This window comes from Bubalus kerabau, chromosome 15 (assembly GCF_029407905.1).
Source record: "Bubalus kerabau isolate K-KA32 ecotype Philippines breed swamp buffalo chromosome 15, PCC_UOA_SB_1v2, whole genome shotgun sequence".
In the NCBI taxonomy this organism is placed as follows: Eukaryota; Metazoa; Chordata; class Mammalia; order Artiodactyla; family Bovidae; genus Bubalus; species Bubalus kerabau.
The window spans coordinates 27488206-27513628 of record NC_073638.1 but is presented as its reverse complement, the minus strand read 5'-3'; the positions used below and the strand labels follow the sequence as shown (position 1 = coordinate 27513628).

The window sequence follows — 25423 nt, the reverse complement described above, 5'->3', positions numbered from 1 at the left end:
AAAATTTAAAAACCTCTGTGCATCAAAGGACACTGTCTGAAAAGATAATCTACAGAATGGGAGAAAATATTTGCAAATCATATCTATGGAGTTGTATCCAGAGAATATAAATAATTCTTACAACTTAATAATAAAAAGATAATCCAGGGAACCTGGTGGTCCAGTGGTTAAGACTCCATGCTTCCATAGCAGAGGACAAGGTTCAATCCCTGGTCGGGGAACTAAGATCCTACATGTTGCATGCTGCTCAGGAAAAAAAAAAAGATAATGCAATCTAAAAATGGGCAAAAGATTTGAATAGGTATTTGTCCAAAGAAGATACACAAATGGCCAATTAGCACATGAAATGATGCCCAGCATCATTAGCCATCAGGGAAATGCAAATTAAAATTGTGGTAAGGTACCCCACCCCCCAGAAGAGCTGTAATTAAAAAAATATAAAAAGATAGTAATAAGTGTCAGGGAGGATGTGGAGAAATTAGAACTCCTGTACATTGTTGGTGGGAATGTAAAGTGTTGCAGCCATGCAGTTTCTGAAAAGGTTAAATATGGAGTTACCAAATGACCCAGCAGTTCTACTCCTAGGTATATATGTAAGAGAAATGAAAACATACATCCACAAAAAAAAGTTACATGAATGATCATAGCAACATTATTTATGGTACCCCCTACCAAAAGAATCAGTCTAAATATCCATCAAGTGATGAATGGACACATAATGTGGTATGTTCATACCATAGAATATCACTCATAATTAAAAAAAAAAAGAGTGAACTACTGATAGATGCTACAATGTGGATGAACCTTGAAAGCATTATGCTAATTGAAAGTCAGTCAGTCAGGTCAGTCGCTCAGTCGTGTCCGACTTTTTGTGACCCCATGAATCGCAGCACACCAGGCCTCCCTGTCCATCACCAACTCCTGGAGTTCACTCAAACTCATGTGCATCTAGTCGGTGATGCCATCCAGCCATCTCTTCCTCTGTCATCCCCTTCTCCTCCTGCCTCCAATCCCTCCCAACATCAGGGTCTTTTCCAATGAATCAGCTCTTTGCATGAGGTGGCCGAAGTATTGGAGTTTCAGCCTCAGCATCAGTCCTTCCAATGAACACCCAGGGCTGATCTCCTGTAGGATGGACTGGTTGGATCTCCTCGAAGTCCAAGGGACTCGCAAGTCTTCTCCAGCACCATAGTTCAAAAGCATCAATTCTTCGGTGCTCAGCTTTCTTCACAGTCCAACTCACATCCATACATGACTACTGGAAAAACCATAGCCTTGATTAGACAGACCTTTGTTGGCAAAGTAATATCTCTGCTTTTCAATATGCTATCTAGGTTGGTCATAACTTTGCTTCCAGGGAGTAAGCATCTTTTAATTTCATGGCTGCAATTACCATCTGCAGTGATTTTGGAGCCCAAAATAATAAAGTCTGACACTTCCACTGTTTCCCCATCTATTTGCCATGAAGTGATGGGACCAGATGCCATGATCTTAGTTTTCTGAATGTTGAGCTTTAAGCCAACTTTTTCACTCTCCTCTTTCACTTTCATCAAAAGGCTTTTTAGTTCCTCTTCACTTTCTGCCATAAGGGTGGTGTCATCTGCATATCTGAAAGTAGCCAGTCACAAAAGACCACATATTGTATTTGTTGTTCAGTCGCTCAGTCGTGTCTGACTCTTTGTGACCCCATGGACTGCAGCACACAAGGCTTTCCTGTCCTTCACCATCTTCCAGAGCTTGCTCAAACTCATGTCCATTGAGTCGGTGATCCCATCCAACCATCTTGTCCTCTGTCATCCCTTCTCCTCCTGCCCCCAATCCCTCCCAGCATCAGGGTCTTTTCCAGTGAGTCAGCTCTTCACATCACGTGGCCAAAGGATTGTAGCTTCAGCTTCACCATCAGTCCTTCCAATGAAAATTCACGGTTGATTATCTTTCAGATTGACTGGTTGGATCTCCTTGCAGTCCAAGGGACTCTCAAGAGTCTTCTCTAGCACCTCGGAGAAGTCTGGCCTGTTGCTACTGTGTAATGTTGTTTCTTGCCGTATACCTCTGTGAACCTTACATCATACTTAGGGTACTTTCTTTATTGTTGCTTCAACTTAGCTTACTAGTTCCAAGTGATCAGCCTTTTGCTCTGCTTTTCCCCAACCACTACTTAGAAAAATCTCTTTCCATATTCCCCCTGTGCTTTTCTAGATCCAGTCCACTCAACTTAAGTTCTGCTTTCTTTTTTGAGTCCTTCAGTAGGAACATATCTTTTCTGCATTCGGTTCTTTCATAGGAACCAACACATTGCTCTACTGATACATGAGTGAAGGAAATGGAAGAACTTAGTTAGAGACCCTGATGATGACATTAAGAATAGAAAGCTTTAGTAAACACTGAAAGACATTATTATTAAGAGCAGCTTTCAGTTCAGTACAGTTCAGTTGCTCAGTCGTGTCCGACTCTTTGCAACCCCATGAACTGCAGCACACCAGGCCTCCCTGTCCATCACCAACTCATGGAGTTTACTCAAACTCATGTCCATTGAGTCAGTGATGCCCTTCAACCATCTCATGCTCTGTTGTCCCCTTCTTCTGCCCTCAATCTTTCCCAGCATCAGGGTCTTTTCAGATGAGTCAGCTCTTTGCATCAGGTGGCCAAAGTATTAGAGTTTCAGCTTCAATATCAGTCCTTCCAATGAACAGCCAGGGCTGATCTCCCTTAGGATGGACTGGTTGGATCTCCTTGCAGTCCAAGTGACTCTCAAGAATCTTCTCCAACACCACAGTTCAAAAGCATCAGTTCTTCTGCGCTCAGCTTTCTTTATAGTCCAACTCTCACATCCATACATGACCACTGGAAAAATCATAGCCTTGACTAGACAGACTTGTGTTGACAAAGTAATGTCTCTGCTTTTTAATATGCTGTCTAGTTGGTCATAACTTTCCTTCCAAGGAGTAAGCGTCTTTTAATTTCATGGCTGCAATCACCATCTGCAGTGATTTTGGAGCCCCCAAAAATAAAGTCAGCCACTGTTTCCACTGTTTCCTCATCTATTTGCCATAAAGTGATGGGACTGGATGCCATGATCTTAGTTTTCTTAATGTTGAGCTTTAAGCCAACTTTTTCACTCTCCTCGTTCACTTTCATCAAGAGGCTCTTTAGTTCTTCTTCGCTTTCTGCCATAAGAGTGGTATCATCTGCATATCTGAGGTTATTGATATTTCTCCCATCAATCTTGATTCCAGCTTGCTACTGAACCAAAATAAGATGAACATGCCCATTCCATTGAAGGGAAATTTGGTTTTCTAGGATCAAAGTAACTGATCAAACTTAAATTCTAAAAGCTTTTCTTTCCTTGCTTCTTTGACGTTTCTGATCCAAGCCAGCAAGAATTCTCCATCATTCTTTTTTAAGCATTGCTTTAAAATTTTCATGAGAATTTCTGCTTCCAGGTTGGGTCATCTTGCAGTTTTTTTTCATTTGCCTGCATGTGTAGATAACTAAAAACCAACACAAATCTTAGTGATTCTGTTCCATGTCTTGTCTGTTCCCCACCTATCCCAGTATACCTCCACATCCCACTAGTAGTCCCTTCAGCCTTCCCTAAACTACCAATAAAACCCCAAATAGACTGGTTTGAATTTTAAGTGCTTTCATTTTTCCCTGCCAGTCTTCTTAACTATGGGTAGCAAACCCCTCTCCCTCAAGGAAGGTAAGCTGCTGAAAGAATAGAGGAGGAATTCTTTTCTTCTCAGTTATTCAGTCCCTGCAGTGTTGACTAGAAGGAATTAAACTTTCACAGTGAGCTCCAAATTTCATATATGTTATTAATTTGAGATTTCTCTTAGTAATTTAAATGTTCAGAAAATAAGTTATGGTTTTGCTGAACGGACAGTGAGCTGGCCAGAATTTTTAACTTACCAGCTGCATAGCTGTATTGAAGATTAATGTGTAACACTTGTGATGAGGCGCTAGTGAAGACACGACAGGAGTATGCTTTCAGTAAAACTGAATTTATAGTAATAATATGTGTATCAAAGTGGGAGGGTGGGTCAGATTCTGTTAGGTTTGGTACGTTAAAGAATGAATTGGGACTTCCCTGCTGGTCCCGTGGATAAGAATCTGCCTGCCAATGCAGGGGACATGAGTTCTATCCCTGGTCTGGGAAGATTGCACAGGCCATGGAGCAGCGAAACCCGTGTACCCACAACTGCCAGGCCCACAGTCTGGAACCCTCGAGCCACAACACTGAGTCTGTGTGCCGCAACTGCTGAAACCAACAGCTGTTGAGCCCATGAACCACAGCTACTGAAACCGGTGTGCCTAGAGCCTGTGCACAGCAACCAGAGGAAGCCCATGAGCAGTGACGAAGACCCAGCACAACAAAAAATAATAAAAAGAAGAAAAGGATGAATTGGCCTCTGCCAGGATCACTCGTTGGAGGAAGCTGGTGTTCATGGCAGGGAAAGTGGCATAGCAAGCACAGGGAAGCAGATTTTGCTTAAATGTGCAAAACCCTTAGGGTCAGGAGTAAGAGTAATACATGGAGTGATTAGAGGAGACCCCATGACACATTTACAAGACTGAAGGGTTTTTGTTTGCTATTTAATAGGAAAGAGAGGCAAGCTGGTGGAGGGATGGTGGTTTTTGAATCTTGCTGTCAGTCTTTGGGTCTAGCTGTTGAAAGCAGCTGTGTGGCTGTAACTTGCTGTGGAAGCAGGTGTTTCCCCCATATGGCCTCTTTAGATGTCAGACCCTGATCAGTCATTCATTCTTGCACACTCATTTTTCATATAAACACCTAATAGCAATCTAAGCCTATAGCCATTGCTGAAGATGGTTTCCTTTGATATTGTTTCCTTTGTAAAGATTTCCTGTTTGGTAGATTAAAAACAAAAAGAAAACAAGCTCTTGCTCTGTAACTTCTCCTCCTCAGCAGAGTAAAAGAGTAGAAAGGTGATTAATTGTAGATGGAGTATTCATAGTTCAAAATGACAAATTTCCCTTATATTTTGTTGCTTATTAGGAAGTTTTAAAATCAAGTGGTTTTAATTCATTGCTTGCCCTGTGGCATTCTCCATTCAAAACATGAGCAGAATACTCCATGACTTTCTCCTCTGGACTTTGCTATCCAGTCACACCAACATCAGAGCCCATCAATTATTACAGTCTCCATCAACATGTCTTCCTCACTGTGCAGTGAAAGGCTAGTTGTGGGAAGGGATCCAGTGAAGGCCTTTGCCAACCAATTAAAGATACATCAAGAGTCCTCTTTCTAAATAATCCCCAAAGTACCAGCTCTGTTGAATCACCTTTGTTGGGATTTTTAGCAACCTATCCCCAGTCTCTTAAGAAAAACAGGTTAAAGTTAAAGACTTCAACTGATAAAATGATTGGGCTTCAAATGTCAAAGATTAGCTGGTAGGGCTTTAATTGCAGTTGCATTCAACTCAACATTTGTTAAGCACCTATTGTGTTTAAGTTAAACTGTATGTTAGGTAACATGAGAGTCAGAGATGAAAAAAAGTATTTTTAAGGAATTAGTTAGAGAGGGGGTAATTTTGGGGGGCTCCAAAATCACTGCAGATGGTGACTGCAGCCATGAAATTAAAAGATGCTTACTCCTTGGAAGGAAAGTTATGACCAACCTAGATAGCATATTCAAAAGCAGAGACATTACTTTGCCAACAAAGGTTCATCTAGTCAAGGCTATGGTTTTTCCTGTGGTCATGTATGGATGTGAGAGTTGGACTGTGAAGAAGGATGAGCGCCAAAGAATTGATGCTTTTGAAGTGTGGTGTTGGAGAAGACTCTTGAGAGTCCCTTGGGCTGCAAGGAGATCCAACCAGTCCATTCTGAAGGAGATCAGCCCTGGGATTTCTTTGGAAGGAATGATGCTAAAGCTGAAACTCCAGTTTGGCCACCTCATGCGAAGAGTTGACTCATTGGAAAAGACTCTGATGCTGGGAGGGATTGGGGGCAAGAGGAGAAGGGGACGACAGAGGATGAGATGGCTGGATGGCATCACTGACTCGATGGACGTGAGTCTGAGTGAACTCCGGGAGTTGGTGATGGACAGGGAGGCCTGGCGTGCTGTGATTCATGGGGTCGCAAAGAGTCGGACACGACTGAGCGACTGAACTGAACTGAACTGAACTGAGACCTCTACTAAAGAAAGGTGTGTGTGTGTGCATGCTCAGCCTTGTCCAACTCTGCAACCCCATAGACTGTGGCCCACCAGGCTCCTCTGACAATGGGATTTCCCAGGCAAGAGTACTGCATTGGGTTGCCATTTCCTTTTCCAGGGGATCTTCCCAACCCAGGGATCGAACCCATGTCTCTTTCATCTCCTGCATTGACAGGCAGGTTCTTTACCACTAGTGCCACCTAGGAAGCCTAAAGAGATAGGATAGTATGTTATTTATATGTGGAATTAACAAAAATAAAGGAGGAATACAAAGTAATAAGGGAATGCAGAGAAGGTAGAGGACATTTCTTACAGGAGAGTCAGGAAGACTTGACAGATGAGGCATTTATTTTGCATTAATGAATGAGAGTATTTGATTTCTGTTGTCGAAGTAGCTATAGTGATTCTAATGATGGCCCCACCTCTAAGCCCCTTGTGATCTTGGAGGGCTGACTAGGAGGTAGGGGCCATAGGAGCTGGCCAGCTGCCAGTCAGTCTAATAAGGCTCCAGTAGCCAGGAGGTGACAAGAGGATTGGCCTAGCGCTTTTATTGCAGTTTTATTGCAGTTTAGTTTAGTGGCCCTCTCTTGAGTCCCTGCTATGTATGAAAACACTGTCTGGAGAATAAATAAAACAATGTCCCTAGTTCACTAACTAGTGGAGGATATAAACACACGATACAACTCAGTATAACATGAGGCTTGTGATTGGGCTGTAGAGGTACAAACAGAGGGCCAGGGGAGCACAGAGGAGGAAGCCACTGACGTGGTGTCGAGGCAGGAGTCAGAAGGCTTCATACGGGAAGTAATATTTGACTGGGCACTGAAAATAAGTGCTATTTCTAAAGTGGCAAGGAAAGGAAAAGGCATGGCACAGAAAGGAAGCAGCATAAGAGAAGCACAGAAACACAGGATGTGGATAGTCTGGCCATGCTAGAACGCCCAGGGATGGGCTAGAGATGGAGGGTGGAGCTGGCTTGTCGTGAAGGACTCTAAATGTGAAGAGAGCTGGGCTCTTCTGTGAGCAGAAAGGAGCCAGCAGGTGTTTCTGAGTGAGGAGGAGCGAGGTGTGATTTGTGTCTTGCTCCCTGCTCTAAATGGACGGCTTAGCGGCAAGCAGAGAGCAGTAAGCAAGAGTGCCAGTCGAGAAGATAAGAGATGATGAGAGTATGAGCTGAGATGGGGGAGTGGAAATGGAAAGAAGGAGGTAAGTTCAGGACACACAGGGTAGAAGCAGTACAAGTTTATCCCGGGTTTGAAATGGAAATGAGAGGTAGCGAGGCACAAAGACCCCAGTGCTCCTAGAACTGTGATGGTAACTCCATAAATGAACACGGGAACATCGTTGGAAGAGCAGTTTGATTTTGGAAAATGGCAAGGTTGAGATGTTTCTTCCCAGGCAAGTACTAGAAGGCCACATCAGGAACTTAAGAGTGGTACCTGGGTCAGAGCTATAAATTTGGAGAATCATTACCAAACAGGTGATTGATGATGGTGGAAGCTATGGGCCCAGAAGAGCTGGTCCTGAGGAACCATAGGGGAAGCAGTGACAGCCAAAATCAGCACGTGCCTTACTAGAAAACACCTTCTGGAGGAGGAGGAAGAGCAAATAGCAAATGGAGGCAGAGTTGTCATTGGGAGTAAAACCAGGAGAGGGCGAGGAGCTCCTGAGAGGTGCTGGGAATGTGGGAAAATGGCAGGCCTGGGAAAGGACGGAGCTTCAGCCTACCTTACCTGGAGTCGTTGATATAAATATTTATGTGCATAGAAGTATTTCTGAGTCAGTGAGACGCTGTCCTTTGGCTGCTGTCTTTGCTCATTTAAGTTCTTAGTCTTCCTCTCCACTCTCTACCTCTCCAATCTCGCGTCTACTCTCTCTTCACACAGTGGGAGGGGGAGAAATAAAAAGAGGAAGTTGAAGTTAAAATGTAAACATTCTTGGTTTGATTGCAAATAAATTGCATATTCTTTATCTTGAATAAGCCATCTTAATGGTAATAAAGTCACTTTGTCTAATTTTTAAGTTCACTGTGTCTGTCGTGGTCATAAATGTGTTTGTCACAAGAAGTAAAAATAATCTGAAAATCCTGGGTCCAGCTGAGTAGACTTAACATGTATTTCCTGATTCTGATGTGGTCTTGTTATCAATCTTTATCCAATTTTGTTTTTGTTCTTAAAGGTACCACTCACCTCAGTCCAGATTTGTGAAGGAAATGTACTGATTTTGGTACTGATGTAAACCAGTCATGTTTACTTTTTGTTAACCAGATATCTTTTACTTTCCAGCCCATCTGTATCTCTGTTTCAGTGTTATTTTAAATTTAAGCGGCTGGTTATATAATTTCTAAAAGTTCTCTTTTCGTGTTTGATATTCACACTTAAGGATCCAGAATCTTTATTCTAGTGACTAGAAACTCGTCTTCACTGGTCAAGATCACATGAGTGGTGTCCATTTGTCTTTCTAGATTTTGGCTTCAGTAACCTCTTCACCCCTGGGCAGCTGCTGAAGACCTGGTGTGGCAGCCCGCCCTATGCCGCGCCTGAACTCTTCGAAGGAAAGGAGTATGACGGACCCAAGGTGGACATCTGGGTATGTGACTGCCGCCTCTTCTTCCCTGAAGCGTTAGTTACCCTAGTCTGACGGCAGCTGTCCTCATCCTGGATGAGACTGAGATCTTGATCGCCTGTTTGAATTTTCAATTCTTTGTACAAAGTCTGCTCTCCAGCCCTTGTCATATGGACTGAGCCACAGGTTTCCATCTCCCACTTTGTATCTGCAAAGAAAAAAAAAAAAAATCCCAAGGGCAAGCTTAGACAGATGCCCTTGCCAAGAACAGAAATTCTTTCTGTTGTTGCCACTTGCCTTCTCCCTAGGATGAGTACTGAGAGAAATTCTAGATATGTTCCCCAAAATTAATGTCTGGAAGCAAAGAAGAATGCTAACTATTCTAAAGATGATTGGCCTTGACAATGCCCCATATTATTTCTCATTAAAAAAAAAAAGAAAAGGAAATGTTTGTCCCATTATCTCGCGCATGACTCACCACTCTCTCCATCAGTTCAGTTCAGTCGCTCAGTTGTATCTGATTCTTTGCGACCCCATGGACTACAGTGTGCCTGGCTTCCCTGTCCATCACCGATTCTTCATACACATACTGTAATGACCTCTCTTATTTCTCTGATGCGATTTTAATCAAACGTTCTCTGTTTGCGACGCAGAGCCTCGGAGTCGTCCTCTATGTGCTTGTGTGCGGGGCCCTGCCGTTTGACGGGAGCACGCTGCAGAATCTGCGGGCCCGGGTGTTGAGTGGAAAGTTTCGCATCCCATTCTTTATGTCCACAGGTAAGGGAGATGCCAGCACACGGCTATGACTGGGTTCATGGAACAGTAGACATGCCAAGTTATCCCAGAATTGAGTGATGGGGTATAAATGGCCCTTTTAACAGTTTGCTGACTTGAACCTCTGGAGGCACGATTCTATAGGAACGGAGTGTCTAGGTTTTAGCTTCAGATAACCCTGCCCGAGTTTGGTTCTGGACTCGACACAGGGCTGCTAATGTGGTGGGCAGATTACTAAGTCTCCTCATTAATAAAAGGCTGACAGTTTTGTGGGACCACCACTATGAGAACTAAATTAAATAATGTATGGAGAGTTAATAGGCCCAGCACATAGTAGCAGGGCAGTAGATGATAGTCCTGTTTCATCTCTGTTTTATCTCTCATCCTTTTTCAGGATAATATTTCTGTTGGGTTGGTCAAAAAGTTCTTTCGGGTGCTTCCGTAACACTTAAATGGTAAAATTGTTTGGCCAACCCAATATTTACTGGGGGCTCCATTGAGATGCGGTAATAAATGGCAAGGGGAAAGCAGGCTTTGCATCTTAGTCTTGCTGATATTACATTTCCTGCTTCTGTGACATTTATCCCCCCAACTCAAATAAAAAAGTACTTTTTGAATGAGTGGGCAGTAGCTCTTAGAAAAAAGTATCACTGAAAACAGGCACCCCCCCCAAAAAAAAATTAAAAAAAAAAAGAAAGAAAACAGGCACCCAGAATCTCCAGTATTTCATCGCCATCTATATGACACAGAAGAAAGGGACATTCTGGGGCAGTGCTCTAAGCAGTCTGCTTAGTTTTGCCCCATCATGGTTTCAGTTAAAGGTACAACCTATAGAGTATATGTCAACTGGGTTGGGAGCAGAGTGTAAGCATATGGGAATTACGTTTTAGAAAGAAAACAAGAATTGCATTTGAAATCAACATCAGAATCTAAAATGCATTTTAGAAAAAAGCCATGGGAAAAATAAAATAGAGCCAGGTGGTAGGTTAGGGATGGTGGTTGGGTGGTTATTTGTAAAGGTATGGCAGGGAACCCCTTCCCTGAAAAACAGACGTTTTGGTGACGACTTGGAGAAGGTGAGGGGAGGGTGTGAGCTGTGCAGTCTGAGGAAGGGCTTTGCATGCAGAGGGGACAGCGAGAGGGCAAAGGCCTTGGGGAGAGAACACACACTTGTGTCTAAGGAACAGGATGGAAGCCTCTGTGCTAGACAGAAATGAGAGAGAGGACGGGAGAGGTGCAGTCAGAGTAAAGACCTTAGTTTTCACTCTTGAGTGAAATGAGAAAAGTCAGAGAATTTTAACAAAGGAATGGCATTAACTGACTTTTGGGTTTTCTTTAACTTTTATTATTTATTATGAAAAGTTTCAAGCATGCAAAAGTATTGAAAGAATTTTATGGTGACCTTTGTTCTTTAAAAAAAAAATCACTCTGCCAACTATCTTGGTTGAAAGGTTCAAGGGCTGAAGGAGGGAGACCATTAGTAGGAGATTTTGGTGGCTAGTTCCCAGACTGGAGTGTAGAGGTTGGGGTGGTAAGAAGCCTTCAGATTCAAGAGATAATACATACTGTGTGGCACCATTCCGAGCGTTTTGCAAACATTAACTCATTTAATTATTTTAACAACCCTATAAGATACGTGAGACTATTAGCCCCCATTTTACAGGTGATAAAGCTGAAACCAGGAGACGTTTAGCTATTTTCCCAAGATGACACAGCTACTAAGTGACTAAACTAGAATTTGAACCTAGGCAGTCTGGCTCCAGCAACATTTATGTGGGATTTGATCTGCGAGAAAGAGAGTAATTAAAGGTAACTCCTGGGTTCTTGGCTTGAGCAACTGGAAGGATGGATTTACTGCTAATAGAGGTGGGAATGGCTAGAGAAGACTGCCTCTATTTTGGAGAGAGGTTTTAGCTGTGTTCATTTGAGATGTCCATTAGACATCTAAGTTGAGTTATGGTATGGGCAGTTGAAATTAGTAGGACTTGGTTGGGAGTGGTGGGCTGTGGATACACATTTGGGAATGATCAGTGTATAGATAAGATTTAAAGCTCTGAGATAAGATCACATTTTAGGCCATGAATGTAGAGATGAGAAAAGGTCCAAGGATTAATCTCTGGGACACGCTAACATTCAGAGATCAGGAAGGTGAGCAGGGGTGAGCATAGGAATGGTTAGTAAGGTAAGCCAGAGCGTTTGTGTCCTGGAAAACAAGGGAAGATGATGTTTCCAGGAGGGAAATGAGGAATGGTGTGGAGTGCCCCTGATGGGTCAGATGATAGAACTCGTTGGAGGACAGAGAGGATGAAAAGTGCCCCATCATACTAAGAAAGCATCAAGACAGGAAGACAAGGCAGGCACCCTCGTGTTGATCAGAGGGTCAGTTTTTTATAGGGTAACTTACTCACAGTGTGGGATCAGACAGACAGCGATCCAGAAGCATTTGCAGCTGTACTCGGCACTGTGAACGGGACAGTTTTCTAGTTAACCTAAGAGTATCAGGGTATGTGCTTAGAAACAGGAAGTACATTCCTAAGTCCAGATTTATGAATGGGTGACTGGTCTCATGGGCACCAGGAATATGTCAGCCAAGGTCTTCATCACTATTTGGAGATACCAGAGCATAAAGGCCACCTGGACCTCATGAAACAGCGTCCATTAACTACACAGCCCTTGACACAGAGAAGCAACATGGCACAGACTTGGGGGCACAGTCAGTGGAAGGACAGGAGGAATGGTTAGGGGCCCAAGATAGCATCAGTTGTGCTAACAGCTACACAGAACCGAGTATCATATTTAGAAATGGGGAGATCATTGATGATCTTGAAGTACAGATTTGGTGGTGGAGAAGGAGCAAAGCCCTAATTCATGTCAATACAACCAAAAAAGAATAGAAGGGAAATAGAGAGAAAGGAAATAGGCACAACTCTTTCTGGTTTACCCTACAAAGGAGCAGAGAAGGGTGTGGTGGACTGCTCTGACAGGCATCACCAGTGATCTTGTCCTAATCTGCTAGATATCCTCAGTCTTCATCTTAATGACTGCATTGCAGTGTTGGAGCTAAACACTAAAAATTCACCACTGCTTTCTTTTTTTCTTAAAAGTAAACTTTATTTTTGAGAACAGTTTTGGGTTCATAGCAAAATTAAGTGGAAAGTACAGAGAGCGCCCGTGTTCGCCCCGCCCCATCCCCTTACACTCAGCTTCCTGCACTGTCATTTGCTCGTTGTTCAGTCGCTAAGCCGAGCCCAGCTCTTTGCAACTCCATGGACTGCAGCTCGCCAGGCTTCCCTGTCCCCCACTGTCTCCCAGAGTTTGCTCAAATTCATGTCCATTGAGTCAGTGATGCACTCTGAACATCTCATCTTCTGCCGCCCTTTTCTCCCATTGCCTTCAATCTTTCCTAGCATCAGGGTCTTTTCCAGTGAGTCAGCTCTTTGCATCAGGCAGCCAATGTTTTGGAGCTTCAGTTTTAACATCAGTCCTTCCAATGAATATTCAGGGTTGCTTTCCTTTAGGATGGACTGGTTTGATCTCCTTGCAGTCCAAGGGACTCTCAAGAATCTTCTCCAGAACCATAATTCGAAAGCATCAGTTCTTTGATGCTCAGCCTATTTTATGGTCCAGCTCTCACATCTGTACATGACTACTGGAAAAGCCATAGCTTTGACTATACTTTTGTTGGCAAGATGATGTCTTTGCTTTTTAATATGGTGTCTAGGTTGTCATAGCTTTCTTCCACTGTCAGTATCTGGCACCAAAGTAGAACATTTGTTACAGGTGATCAGCCTGCAGTAACACTGCACTGAATTATCACTGAAGTCCACTGTTTACTATGGTTCTGGTGTCATACAGAGAATCCTCTGCGCCTGTTCACCCCATCCCGCTCCCTTAACCCCTGGCCATCAGTGATCGTTTCGCTGTCTCCACAGTTTTACCTCTTCCAGAATGTCATATAGTTGGAATCATGTAGTACGTGACCTTTTCAGATTGGCTTCTTTCACTTAGTAATGCATATAAAGTTCCTCTGTGTCTTTTCGTGGATTAAAGCTCATTTCTTTTTAGTGTTCGATAATGTTCCATTGCCTGGACATACACAGTTTATTTATCCATTCACCTACTGATCAGCATCTTGGTTGCTTCCACGTTTTGGCAGTTATGAACAAAACTGCTGTAAATGTCCATGTGCAGGTTTTTGTGTGGATGTAAGTTTTCAGCTCACCTGAATAAATACCAGGGAGTGTGATTGCTGGATTAGACGCTAAGGGTATATTTAGTTTTGTAAGAAACCACCAAACTGTCTTTCAGAGCACCTGTACCATCTTGCATCTCCACCGGCGATGAGTGAGAGTTCCTGTTGCCAAGTGTTGTCAGGGCTTTGGGTCTTTGCTGTCCTAACAGGTGTAAAGTGGTATCTTTGTTATTTTAATTTGTAATTCCTTAATGTTGTATGATGGTTAACATTTAATATGCATATTTACCATCTGTGTGTCTTGTTTGGCATATGTATAAATGTTTTCCCCATTTTTTAATTGAGTTGTTTATTTTCTTATCGTTGAGCCACTCCTTTTTTTATTATTAATTTTTATTGGAGTATGGTTGCTTTGCAGTGTTCTGTTACTTTCTACTGTACAGCAAAATGAATCAGCCACTCCTTGCTTTTTAAAATACCTTTTTTTCCATTGCTTCTCAGACACGACTTTCTCCAGTTTTCCTCCTGTCTTCCTGACTGCACCTTGTCTGCCAGATGTCTCTCTGCTCATCCTGTAAATCTTTTCTCTTCACACCATCTTTCTGAGCATATTATTCACTCCCATGGCTTTCGTCATTGCAATGATGTCCCCAGTTAACACTCAGTTAACTCTCTGGCCCAGACCTCTCTTCTGGGGTGCGGGGCTTATATATCCAATCAGTTGCTACCATCAGCTTCACTTGCATGTCTTCAATTCACATCAGTGGAAACTGAATTTAACTTCCTCCTTAGATTTGCTCTATTCTGTGTTCCCTGTCTTAGTGAATGGTATCACTGTCTGACCAAGACAGAAACTAGCCTTGACTCCTCACCACAGCTGCTCACTTACCAAACCCTGAACATCCAACCCTCCATTCCTATAGACACTTCTGTAGTGGCTCTTGCCTGGATTAAATAATAGCCAATTAAATGGATGCCTGACTCCAGCCTTATCTTTCTCTAATGCAGTCTCCACACAGCTGCACAAGCAGTATTTCTGAAATATATATGTCAAAACAAACAACATACACACTTGCACACAAATCTGCTTATATCACTTTCCAGCTTAAACTTTGCAGTAGTTTATCATTTCCTCTAGGCTAACTTTCACTCCGTAACATGGCTAGAGCATTGGCTTCATTTTTGACCATGACTATAGTAAAAAATACATGTTATACTGTGACCTAGAAAATACATGTATACATACAACTGAACAAAGTTTTCTTTTTTTAAAAAAGAAAAAGCAGAATTTGTCTTTACTATAGGCAGTGCACTCTAACATATTTTATTCTATTACATGAAAAATGCTGATTATTACTTACTAGATGGATCACATGAGTGCTATTTGAAAAACAATGGCATGGAAATACCTCTGTGACCTGGCTCCTGCCTGTCTCTTCAGCCCCAGACCCCATTCTATATCTGGTCGCCCTAAGTTCCTTCCAATTCCCCGAACAAGTTATGTTTTCAGGAGCAATTCCTTGCTTCTGGGATGCTTCTTCTCCCCCAACCCCATGCCACCCACTCCTGTATTCCAGAGCAAGAAGTTAGATGTGATAGAAATAAGAATCTAGATAATCTAGTCTACGATTCTTTCTTTTCTCCTGGGACTTCCCAAACATTTCATTATAATAATTTCTTTCTTTCTGTGTCTTCCACACCAGACTGGGAGCTTAGAGAAAGTAAAGACAAAACATGTTTTTTTTTTTCACAGTTGTGTCTAGCCTAGCAGAGTATCTGGCATGTGGTAGGATTTAGTAAACAGTAAGTAAATAGAATTCTGCTTAAAACCCTCCAGTGGCTTTCATTTACACTTGGAAAACCATTCCAAAAGTCATTATTATTATGGCCGACATGAGGCGCACTGCGGTGGGCCCCAGTCTTTAATCTCATTTCCTGCTCTTCTTTGCTCTAGACCCCGAGCTCCAGTCACAGAGGCGTCTTTGCTGTTTCTCACACTTGCCAAGCGCATGCATTCTTGTTTCCTCAGATACTCGCATGGCTTCCTCACCTCACTTGAGGTTTCTGCTTAAACGTCCCCTTAGAGAGGCCTCTCCTGACGCCCTCCTCATTCCCTTGCCATTCCTCTGCCTCGTGCTTGTTCATGGCATTCACCACTGTCTGACATTGTTGACTGTGTCCCCGTCCCTCCTCCCACTGCCTCTTGACTGTAATAAGGTTTTGTTTTTGTTCACTGCTGTATTCCCCGGGCTTAGGACAGCGCGTGGGTCCTGGTAGGCACTCAGTAAACGTCTGTTAAATAAATGAATACATGCATGAATGCATGGGGTTCTTACTACCAAATAATTCAAATAATATCAGTAACCATAACTTACATTGCTTTAGGGCTTTAAGGTTTACAAAGTGTTTCCTATACTTGATCTAATTTGAGCTAGGTAGTTGTCCTCTGGAGTTGGTCTTGGCACATAGTGGTTATCATTTTGCCAATGAAGTTTGAGAAGCTGACGTTTAAAGAAGTTTAGTTGACTGGCCTGAAGAGACACAGGTGATAAATGACTAAGTCAGTTCTCAAACTTAGTGTTTGTTCTGCTGCACCACACTGTTAGAAAGAAAGGGTGAGATAAACAAACCGCTTCCTCTGCTTTCCCAATGTCCACAGCATTTCCTGTGAGCAGCTTGGATCCCTTCTCCCCTCCACCCCCACAGCGTGGCAGAAGATTTTCACTCAAGTCTTACCAGAGGTGGCTTCAGACAGCGGATGCTGGTGAATAGCTAACCATAGCGTCAGCCACGTAGTCTGTTAGTGCTTAGAAATAAACTGCACAACATCTTCACTACTTAGAAAGAACTAATATTTATAGCATGGTATAAGTTAGCAGGAAAGTTTAAAGACTTAGAGAATACCAACATAATTATCCTAAACGTGATCAGTCTTGAATCCTGGACAAGTAATTCCCTAAATAGGAATAACATTTTTTGGTAAGATTAAGTATGGAGAGGAACAAGAACGCCGTCTAGGAAATGAGTGGACCGTTGCCGTGCTACCAGCATATTCTCTCTGCCCTCGGGGACAGACATGTGCTTGGCCTTGCCCACCATCACAGGCCCAAACCCCGGGGCCCCTCAGAGACTTCTGGCAGGGTAAACCATGGAGAAAAGGAGCACGTCAGATGGTTTTGTCTTTGCTCAGCTTAGACGTCCTTCAGGTACCAAAAAGGTTCAAGTTCATGTAAAGGAAACCTAGAGTCCGTCCCTGAGTCCTTCTTCTGCTTATACCTCTAGTTTCTGGACATAATTGTACCTCATTAGACCCAAAGTGAATTCTTTATCTGGAGGCTGGAGCCAGCCACTTTGCAGCCTGTCGGGTCTGCTGTTACTGTGCTACGGAAGATGATGTAGTTGGGGGAGTCCTAAAGAACAGGGCCCTTTTTTTCCCCTCAGGCTGTTGTCATAGACCTGAACTGAGTTTATCCATTTTTCTGCCAAAAGGGTCTCGAAACTGCAGCTGAACTAGTGTCGTTTTTTTAAATGGGCACTTGGGTGGCAGAGTAGGGAAGGCCCCATCGTCTAGCTTCTTCTAGCCAAATTGAATTCCAAAATATGTACAGCTGTGTGGGAGGCCATACTATACAAATGGATATAGTTAGTTCAAGAATTCTAAGCATCTCTTTATTGTCAGTAATGTGTGGAATGAAGTTCCCTTGCAGTTAGTGGATATTTCTGGGCCTGGTCTTGTTTGTTTGATACAAACTTCCCTTCATGGACATCTCAAGATATACTGAAGACATGCTTTCAATTTGGAATGACAGGGGTATAAATTTACAAGGATTTATTTGGGGCAGATCGGTTCCATACCACCTGGTTCAGTAACTGAGTATCTGTCTTCCTCTCCTTGCCCCTAGAATGCAGGCTCCTTTGTATCAGGACTGTGTTTCACAGGTACAGCAGCATCCTCCATAAAGTTTAAAGGTGACTGGCATGGTGTAAACATTCAGTAAGTTTTTCTTTAATGAAAAATCGAATCATCACCACTTACCTGTAGAATCTTCTGTCAGACTCTTGTATTTTATTATTGTTGATAAAGTGATAGGTAATTCACTGATGATCTGAATTAATAACTGGCTTTATGTACTTTTGTTATATATGTTATTATATAAATGACCAGGTCAAGTGACTTCTAGTTCAAAAAGGGTTTGATCTGCAATCGAGTTGGCTTTCAGTGTCTTAAGTAAAATATGTTTGATCTAGACTGCTGTTTTTGGGTTAAACTTCTCAGAGCGTTCCAGAGACCAGTTAGGTATTGATGAAACCCTGAGCCTAAATTATAGAAGTTGAAACTTGCTGTTTGTTTAGAGTTTCTGCAGAAGGTGAGACCTGACCTGGCCACGTGTGTTCGCAAATTCTTTGTCTGACTTCCGCTCCTGCTGAGGGAAGCCAGCAATGTAAATATTTTGAGCATCAAGCTCAATCACTACCAGTATATTTTTAAAAACCATGAGAGGCCTACTTATTAAAGCCTAGTTTGTCTTATTCACCAGTTATACCACCTATTAGCAAATATAGTAAGATCATTTATTTAGCTGAAGGAAAATTAATTTACAGTGGAATAAACTGTACTGATGGCAAGTATGTAGAGATCTCTTGTGGACAATACTTTTACGTCCGTATTGATTAAACGTCATTTGTGACTTAATTAATTGTAATACTGCATAAGCATTTTATCACTCAGAATGCAAGACCCAGGCTTACATAATGCTTCTGAAGGAGGCTACCGTGCAGCTACTGCCAAAAAGCTTCCACTTAGATGCAAACAGCTTGGCCCTGATGGGCTTACTCATCAAGAACCACACAACATCTTGCTTGGCTAAAAGCACTTTGTTTAGAGGGATTGGGACAGGAGATTAAAGTAACTCGCCCATCAGTCTCCATATACTCAAGGACTCAGAGTCCTCAGAGCAGTTCTTCCATAGCTTTTTAAGGAACACTCTGCTACTCAGGGGGGGGCTTCCCCAGTGGCTCAGAGGTAAAGAATCCGTTTGCAAGGCAAGAGGTGAAGGAGACATGGTTCGATCCCTGGGTCTGGAAGATTCCCTGGAGGAGGAAATGGCAGCCCACTCCAGTATTCTTGCCTGTGATTGCACCTAAGACAATAGAAAACCAGGAGGTAAATATGGGTGCTGCCCTGTTATTATTATCCTTTCAGGCACACTGTCTCCTCGCTTCAGCGTCCCGAAACAGGAAAACAGAGTCGGGGAAGATGTCCTAGATGGACAGCGGCTAACAGCCAGCCGTCGAGCACTTCCTCAGTACTAGGCACGGTTGCATTAGCCTGTCGATGTCTCATGTTTAAAACAGCCCTGTGAGGCAGGCTCCGATTGTCACCCGACAGACAAGACATCGAGGCATGGTAAGGTTAAGTAACACCCCCGGAACCACCCAGCCAGGCAGCAACAGAGCTGTTGGAGCCCTTGCAAGCTGGCTTCAGAAGCCACCCAGATGCCTTTGATTGTATTTTAATTCTCAGTGAGTACATTTCTGACGAGTGATTCCAGGTATCAAGAGAGTTCTGGAATGGATATCTTTGCCCATCTGAATTACTTACAGGGGGAAAAAAAATGTTAGTATCAAGTACTGTGTATTGGATTCTGTATAAGTGAGCCAGAGTTTTCTTCCACTATAATGGTTGCTATTAGGACTTAAAATATATTTGAATAGTAAGATAGTATAAATGACAAATTTTTATTTTAAAGATGTGACCTGCACATTGGACAGCCTCTAGTGTAAACAGTGGAACATGCTGGGGTCTTTTCAAGGCCAGGGCTGCAGGTAAATGTAAGCCTCCCTGGCCCTTAAGCCAGAGACTCCTAATTTCTAAATCTTAATTCTGGCAGCATCTCAGCCACCTAGAAAAACAGTTGAAAATAAGGAAAGGTCAAGAGATAGATGTTATTTTTCTAACAAATGGAGATCTTTGGGTCAAACACTTGTTTGCTCCTCAGTCTGTCTCAGGTTGATAAACTTATTAAACTCAAAGAGAAAGCCTCGCCGCCTAGTTACTGATTCCCAACAGAAGCTTTCCCCATCTGCACCCACCAGTATTTGCTGAATTGTGCCAAGTCGTCTCCCTTTGACTCTGTTCAGCCACAGAAAGGGTATCATAGAATATAGATGTAAGGAAATTTCCTTCTATTCCAGAACATTCCAGTAATTTGCAGAAACCAGTGTTTTGGGGTAGAATTTGTATTTAAATGACTCTCCACTTCCTTGTCTGATCTCTTGCTGGTGGGCTATCCTTGTAGGAATTTTACTGAATTCTCTAGTACCGGGACTCCCACTTCTCTTTCCCCAAAAGAACTAAAAACATTTGGTTTCAAAACAGGACATTTTTTTCCTCAGTGTCATTTCTCTTAGAGGAGTTGATCTCAATGCTTGTTTATTATGAGTAAACTGTTTTACAACAGCCAACGTTATCGTAAAGTAAGTTCCATTAGAGTTAATTCCAAGATTATGTAGTTTCTTTTGTTGTGTAAAACTGTGGTATTGACTGTTCCTTTAAATAAAGTTAGAAATGTTTATGTATTTCTCTTGTGATAGTAAAGTATTAAAATTTAATTTTTAAAGAGTAAAAATCTTCTAATACCTACAGCACCATTGTTCTAGCACTGTCCAATATAACAAAATTTCATTGTAATAACAAAAAAAACCCTGTATTTTGTATGATTGTACTTAACATTTATGCAGTGCATAAATGCAACTATAGAACAGCATATTCATATGAATATATGTTCTTTATACGTACAAATGCCTTACTGCAAGACCATGGGTCTACATTGTTCAGATTTTAAAATAAGTTGCTTCGTAAGATGGATTTGGCCTTAGCTGACAGTGGCGGTGCTTCCTCCCGTGTGTGTTAGTCACTCAGTTGTATCTGACTCTTTGTGACCCCGTGGACTACAGCCTGCCAAGCTCCTCTGTCCATGGGGTCATCCATCCAAGAATACTGGAGTGGTTGCCATTTCCTCCTCTGGGGGATCTTCCCAATCCTGGGTTCAAACCTGAGTCTCCTGCATTTCAGAAGGATTATTTACTGTCTGAACTCCCAGACGTGGCAAGGGTTTCCGTGGGCATGTTAAAAAAAGTTATTTCTAGGACTCAGTCCACTAGCAGAGTGAGGATTCCTAACTCTGGCCAGCTTCATACCAAAAAAAATGTATCTTGGCACAAGTACTTATGATTTTCTTTTTAATTTTAAGCCTTAATTTATTAATTCAGTATGTAACTCTTATCACAGCCATGTTGCTTCATACAGAATTTGTCACTGTGGGTCAGTCATTGGTCTTGTTCTGTTTGTTATAATAATATCAGTTCTCTCCCAGACTGGTACTTGAGCTGGCCAAAGTGAGTGGATAATAGAATCAGGCTGTGTATCACATTGTATTCTTGTTCTGAAAAGCATAAAAATTAGTGCCATTTAACTTTAAAAAAAATATATGAAGTTAAGTCATTTTCATGGAAACAGACATTTTAGCTAGTTTACTTTTGTTTCTTTTTTGGATTTTTGAGATTTGAGAAAAATAGAGCCCTCTTTGAAATTTGAATTGCTCTGGAGTATTAAACATTATTAAGAAATTGGTTAAAATTATTGAAAACAAAGAGCTCTCGGGCTAAGTGTTTTGGCATTACCTTTGAACACACCTAGTGTTGACTAACTAGGGTCTTCCCAGGTAGGTAAAGCCAGTGCAGGAGACGAGGGAGACATGGGTTTGATCCCTGAGTCAGGAAGATCCCCTGGAGGAGGAAATGGCAACTCACTCCAGTATTTTTGCCAGAAAAATCCCATGGACAGAGGAGTCTGGTGGGCTGCATGCAGTCCGTGGGGTCGCTAAAGAGTCATGCGTGACTGAGCACACAGCAGCGGAGTCCAGCACTGACTGGAAAGAGGATGTGAGAAACCACACCATGCCCTCTTCCAGCACCTGTAAGAAACACCGGCTTCCTGGGTAACTGCTTCTTACTTGCATTCTCCCCGCGCCTCCTGGCACACAGATGTCTTCTGTTCCCCCAGCTCCAAGCAGTTTTATGTGGTCAGAAAGAATCTATGACTCAGTTCCTCTCAGACCACCCCTCTGCCCACAGAGCTGAAAATGATTGCTTTGTCATGTCCCATTCTTTGGCAGCACATGAAGGGCTTAGGGACAGTTGGCATTTCCTCCATCAGAGAACCAGCCTAAAGATTCTGAGGGCCGGTGCCCTGAAGTTTTGCCTGCCCCTTCTGCCTGTCTCTGATTCCTTGACTGGGGAAGCCTATGGTTGCCAGCCTTCCATCCCCACCCCCATCGCCAGGGTGTGTCAGCCAGGCTTGCTCTTCTGTAGCGCATCTCAGCCTCATCATCATCCCTGCCTTCTCAGTTCACCCTAATGCAACTTGCTGTTTGCCATGACACTGTCCGCCAGCTAGTTCACAGCCTTCTGAATTTATTACCTGGCCTGCTTTCCATGGACTTGGCTTATAGGTGACTCTGTTGGGATGGAAACTGTGGAGAGTACATGGCATTTGATTTACTGGAGGAAGAATGAAATTGATCTGATATGTTTTTATAAAGATATGCTGGCTGCTACCTAAAATATCAGCAGTTAATTTAGGTACTGTATGGGTTAAAAGCTCTGGCTTTGGCCTGAGACTGACCAGAATTTGTATCCTAGTTTTGCCTCATATTAACCTGGTCAAGTTTCTTATCTGATTTTTCATTTCTCTATTTGCATAATAGATATAGTACTAATAAGGACTAGTGTGTAAATTAGATGCTTAAGCTAACTTCAAGTGTTCATTTATTTTAATTAGCACTCTGCCTACCTCTTATATGGTGCACAAGAAATGTTAGTAATTATTACTAAATAATATATTTTTTTAAATTTCTCCATTCCCTCCTTCCTTATGTTGTTTTTCACTCTTCTCTCTCACTTCGTTCTCTTAAGAGGGTAAAGACATATATTGATACTCTCAGACACATCCACAGGGTTTATGGAGCAGATCTGATCTTCCAAGAGCTGTTTGGGTTTGTTGTATCATAACCTAGATGCTATGGCTGTGTCACACGCAGCTGCCTCCTCATGCAGTAATCTGATTTACACATTACTCTGGGCAGCCTCAGAAACGATTGGTAAGTAAGTACCCTCTGTGTGAATGAGACAGTGGACTCTAAAGCTACAAGGGGAGACCTTGGAAATCATCTGATCCAGGCTTTTGCCCCCAGATAGCGCCACATTTTAATGTTCTATAAAATGACAGTTGGCTGGTTTTTCCAGCTTGAAGCACGGAGAATGCCTGTTCTGTTGTGGGTTCTTGGAGTCAGATTATTAAAGTTGTTAGGAGGAATTGTAGTAGTCGCCTTGTCCAGTGCTTCTTTCGTCTGGCATCACCAAGAACCGATTTCACACCGTGTGCTGTGCAGGCCCTGGTGATGCAGAGCTCAGTGAGACGTTCAGGGGCCCCCAGTCTTCCTCACACCAATACTGGGCGCCCTTTCTAACAACATCGCAAACGCCAGCCTCTGATTAGACATTTGTAATCAAAAACAAAGAAGACCTCTCAGCCTGTTATGGAAATAGAAGAGGAGTCTGCTGAAAGGATTCATTTTCTTAAGAGCAGTGGGGCTTCTGGCTTGAGCATTGGCAGCTTAGAAGCCAGTGAGATGGTAGTTTCTGAGCTCAGTCCTAGCGTTGTCAGATTGGGATTGGATATACTAGAAGAGCAAGGGGGAAAGCGGTTTTTTTGCCAGGCTTGAGAAGGGCTTAACATCGCCCATTAATTATTCAAGATTAAATAAGGAGTTGGATCCTGATGACTCCATACATTTTAAGACTTTACATAGGTAATGTAAATACAATATAAACAAATCATTAAGTGGAAAATTTCTAGTGACAATAAAGATACTATTTCACAGGTCAAATTGTTCTCATTTCATAGTTATATGGTTTTTTTCGAGTTGAAGGGGACCAAAGAGTTTATCGTATCCAGTTGCTTCTGGACTTAATTTTTAAAGTGAAACCTTACTCAGAATATAGATGTGTAAAAGGAGTAAAATCAGCTGTGCTCCAGGTGCGGCCTGGCCTATGTGACTACCCCGCCCCCGCCTCACTTCCCTAAGGGGCCCCTCCTTAAATCCCGAGGACCTTAATCTAGTACTTTGGATCAGTTCTAATAATTGAAAAGATTTTTCCTGTGTTGAAATTGTTACTTCTAATTATTCCAGATTCCGGGCCCTGGAGCAGCGCAGCATAAAGGCACTGTCTTCTGTGTGCCCTTCAGATGCTGATGAGCGCTCCCTGTGCCCTTCCTGCCTGCACCTTCTCTTCTCCCCGATAAATCAGCCTCGTGGCTTTTAACCTTCAGCGGCGTGTTTTCAAAGTTCTAATCAGGAACTTTTCTCTTACGTGATTCTATTAATATCTCTTCTTCTGTCTTGGAAATAGAGACAGAGCTTCTACTAAGTATCTCAGGTGAATTTCAAGTTGGTTTTAAACTCCCCCTTCTTCATCCTTTATTTTTTTCTCCCCTTCAAACTGAATACTTTCAGCCTCTTAGAGAAAGCTGTTTATCATCAAGGTTAAAAAAGGAAAAAGATGTTAAAGACCCAGCCTCAGAAGGAATTACAACTTAGGAAGCGGTCTGAACTGAATTCCCATTTCAGGATCCTGCCCATACAGGAGTCGGCTCTCCACAAAGCCACCCAAACGCCTGTCAGCACCATGGGGCGGGGCCGAGCTGGGCGCCCTCGAGTCCCCTTTCTGGCGGCATCGGGTTTCCGGGGGCCGGCGCTGCCCTGAGCTCGCAGGAGCCGCTGAGAGCAGCCCCCTCTGGCACAGGCACAGCCGCCTGCGCTGCTGCAGCGCTTCCACTCCATTCAGTAGCAAAGGCTGCCCTTTGAGGAGGAACAAGCGATGGGGCTGTTTCTGACATTAAAATACAGTTTTCTCTGGCATCTGGGCAAGTTGGTGTTTGTCTTCTTTGATCTGGGACCCTGTTTTCTTTCCATTCACTTTAATGGACTGTCCGGTGGTTAGGTGTGTTATTAGGTGTGAGAGCATTTATTCCCTTTTCTTTCACCCTCTTCCCATGTTTTATGTAGAATGGTGCCTTCTAGTTTGAACATCCTTTCCTGAGCTATATGTGATGCTTAGGAAGCATGAGTTGATAACAATACCCTGGCCTTCCGCATTTTGTCGTATTCCGCCATCTGTGCGGCAGGTGCAGGGGGTGAGGTTTCTGCTCCTTTGGGTGCTGGACAGCATGTCGGGAGCACAGATGTGAGCTTGTGTCCTTCAGTTGGTGCCACTGCAACAAGATGCCTGCAGGCCCCTCAGCCTGGGACCTGTAGACGCCTAGGGAATCTGTGACTCAGGGTCTGTGGGCTCCTTGCATGGACTAAAAGGTAGATGCAAAATTTTGTGTACAAATTCTTGTTTGCATTTTTCTGGAGATTTTTCAAGGCATCTGAAACCAACTAATAGTTAAGGATGACTTGAAAAGAGGTTTCAAGATCTTGAAATTGAACCAGATAGATCTTCCACTCAGGACTTATTACAGTGGTGTTAATTTTTTTTGTTTTTAAGAAAATGCCTTTAAAATTCTGTTTTAAAGCAAGCCCATAACTGACCATCATTCAGCATTGGTCATCTGATTCAGGACTAATGCACTAGATACTATATGAAAA

General features: G+C 42.8%; 1 protein-coding gene across 6 annotated transcripts in view; it reads left to right on the top strand.

Moving 5' to 3' along the window:
* The window catches only part of SIK3 (SIK family kinase 3), a 263967-nt gene that overhangs the window by 205268 nt on the left and 33276 nt on the right, over positions 1-25423 (top strand). For 5 of the 6 annotated variants that reach the window (XM_055548187.1, XM_055548185.1, XM_055548186.1 and 2 more), the window contains exons 5-6: positions 8643-8767; positions 9397-9520. In XM_055548187.1, the coding sequence (XP_055404162.1) occupies positions 8643-8767; positions 9397-9520 (249 nt within the window). Of the gene's footprint in view, positions 1-8642; positions 8768-9396; positions 9521-18912; positions 21617-25423 lie in introns of those variants that run through there. The other variant, XM_055548190.1, reaches the window with a different exon arrangement.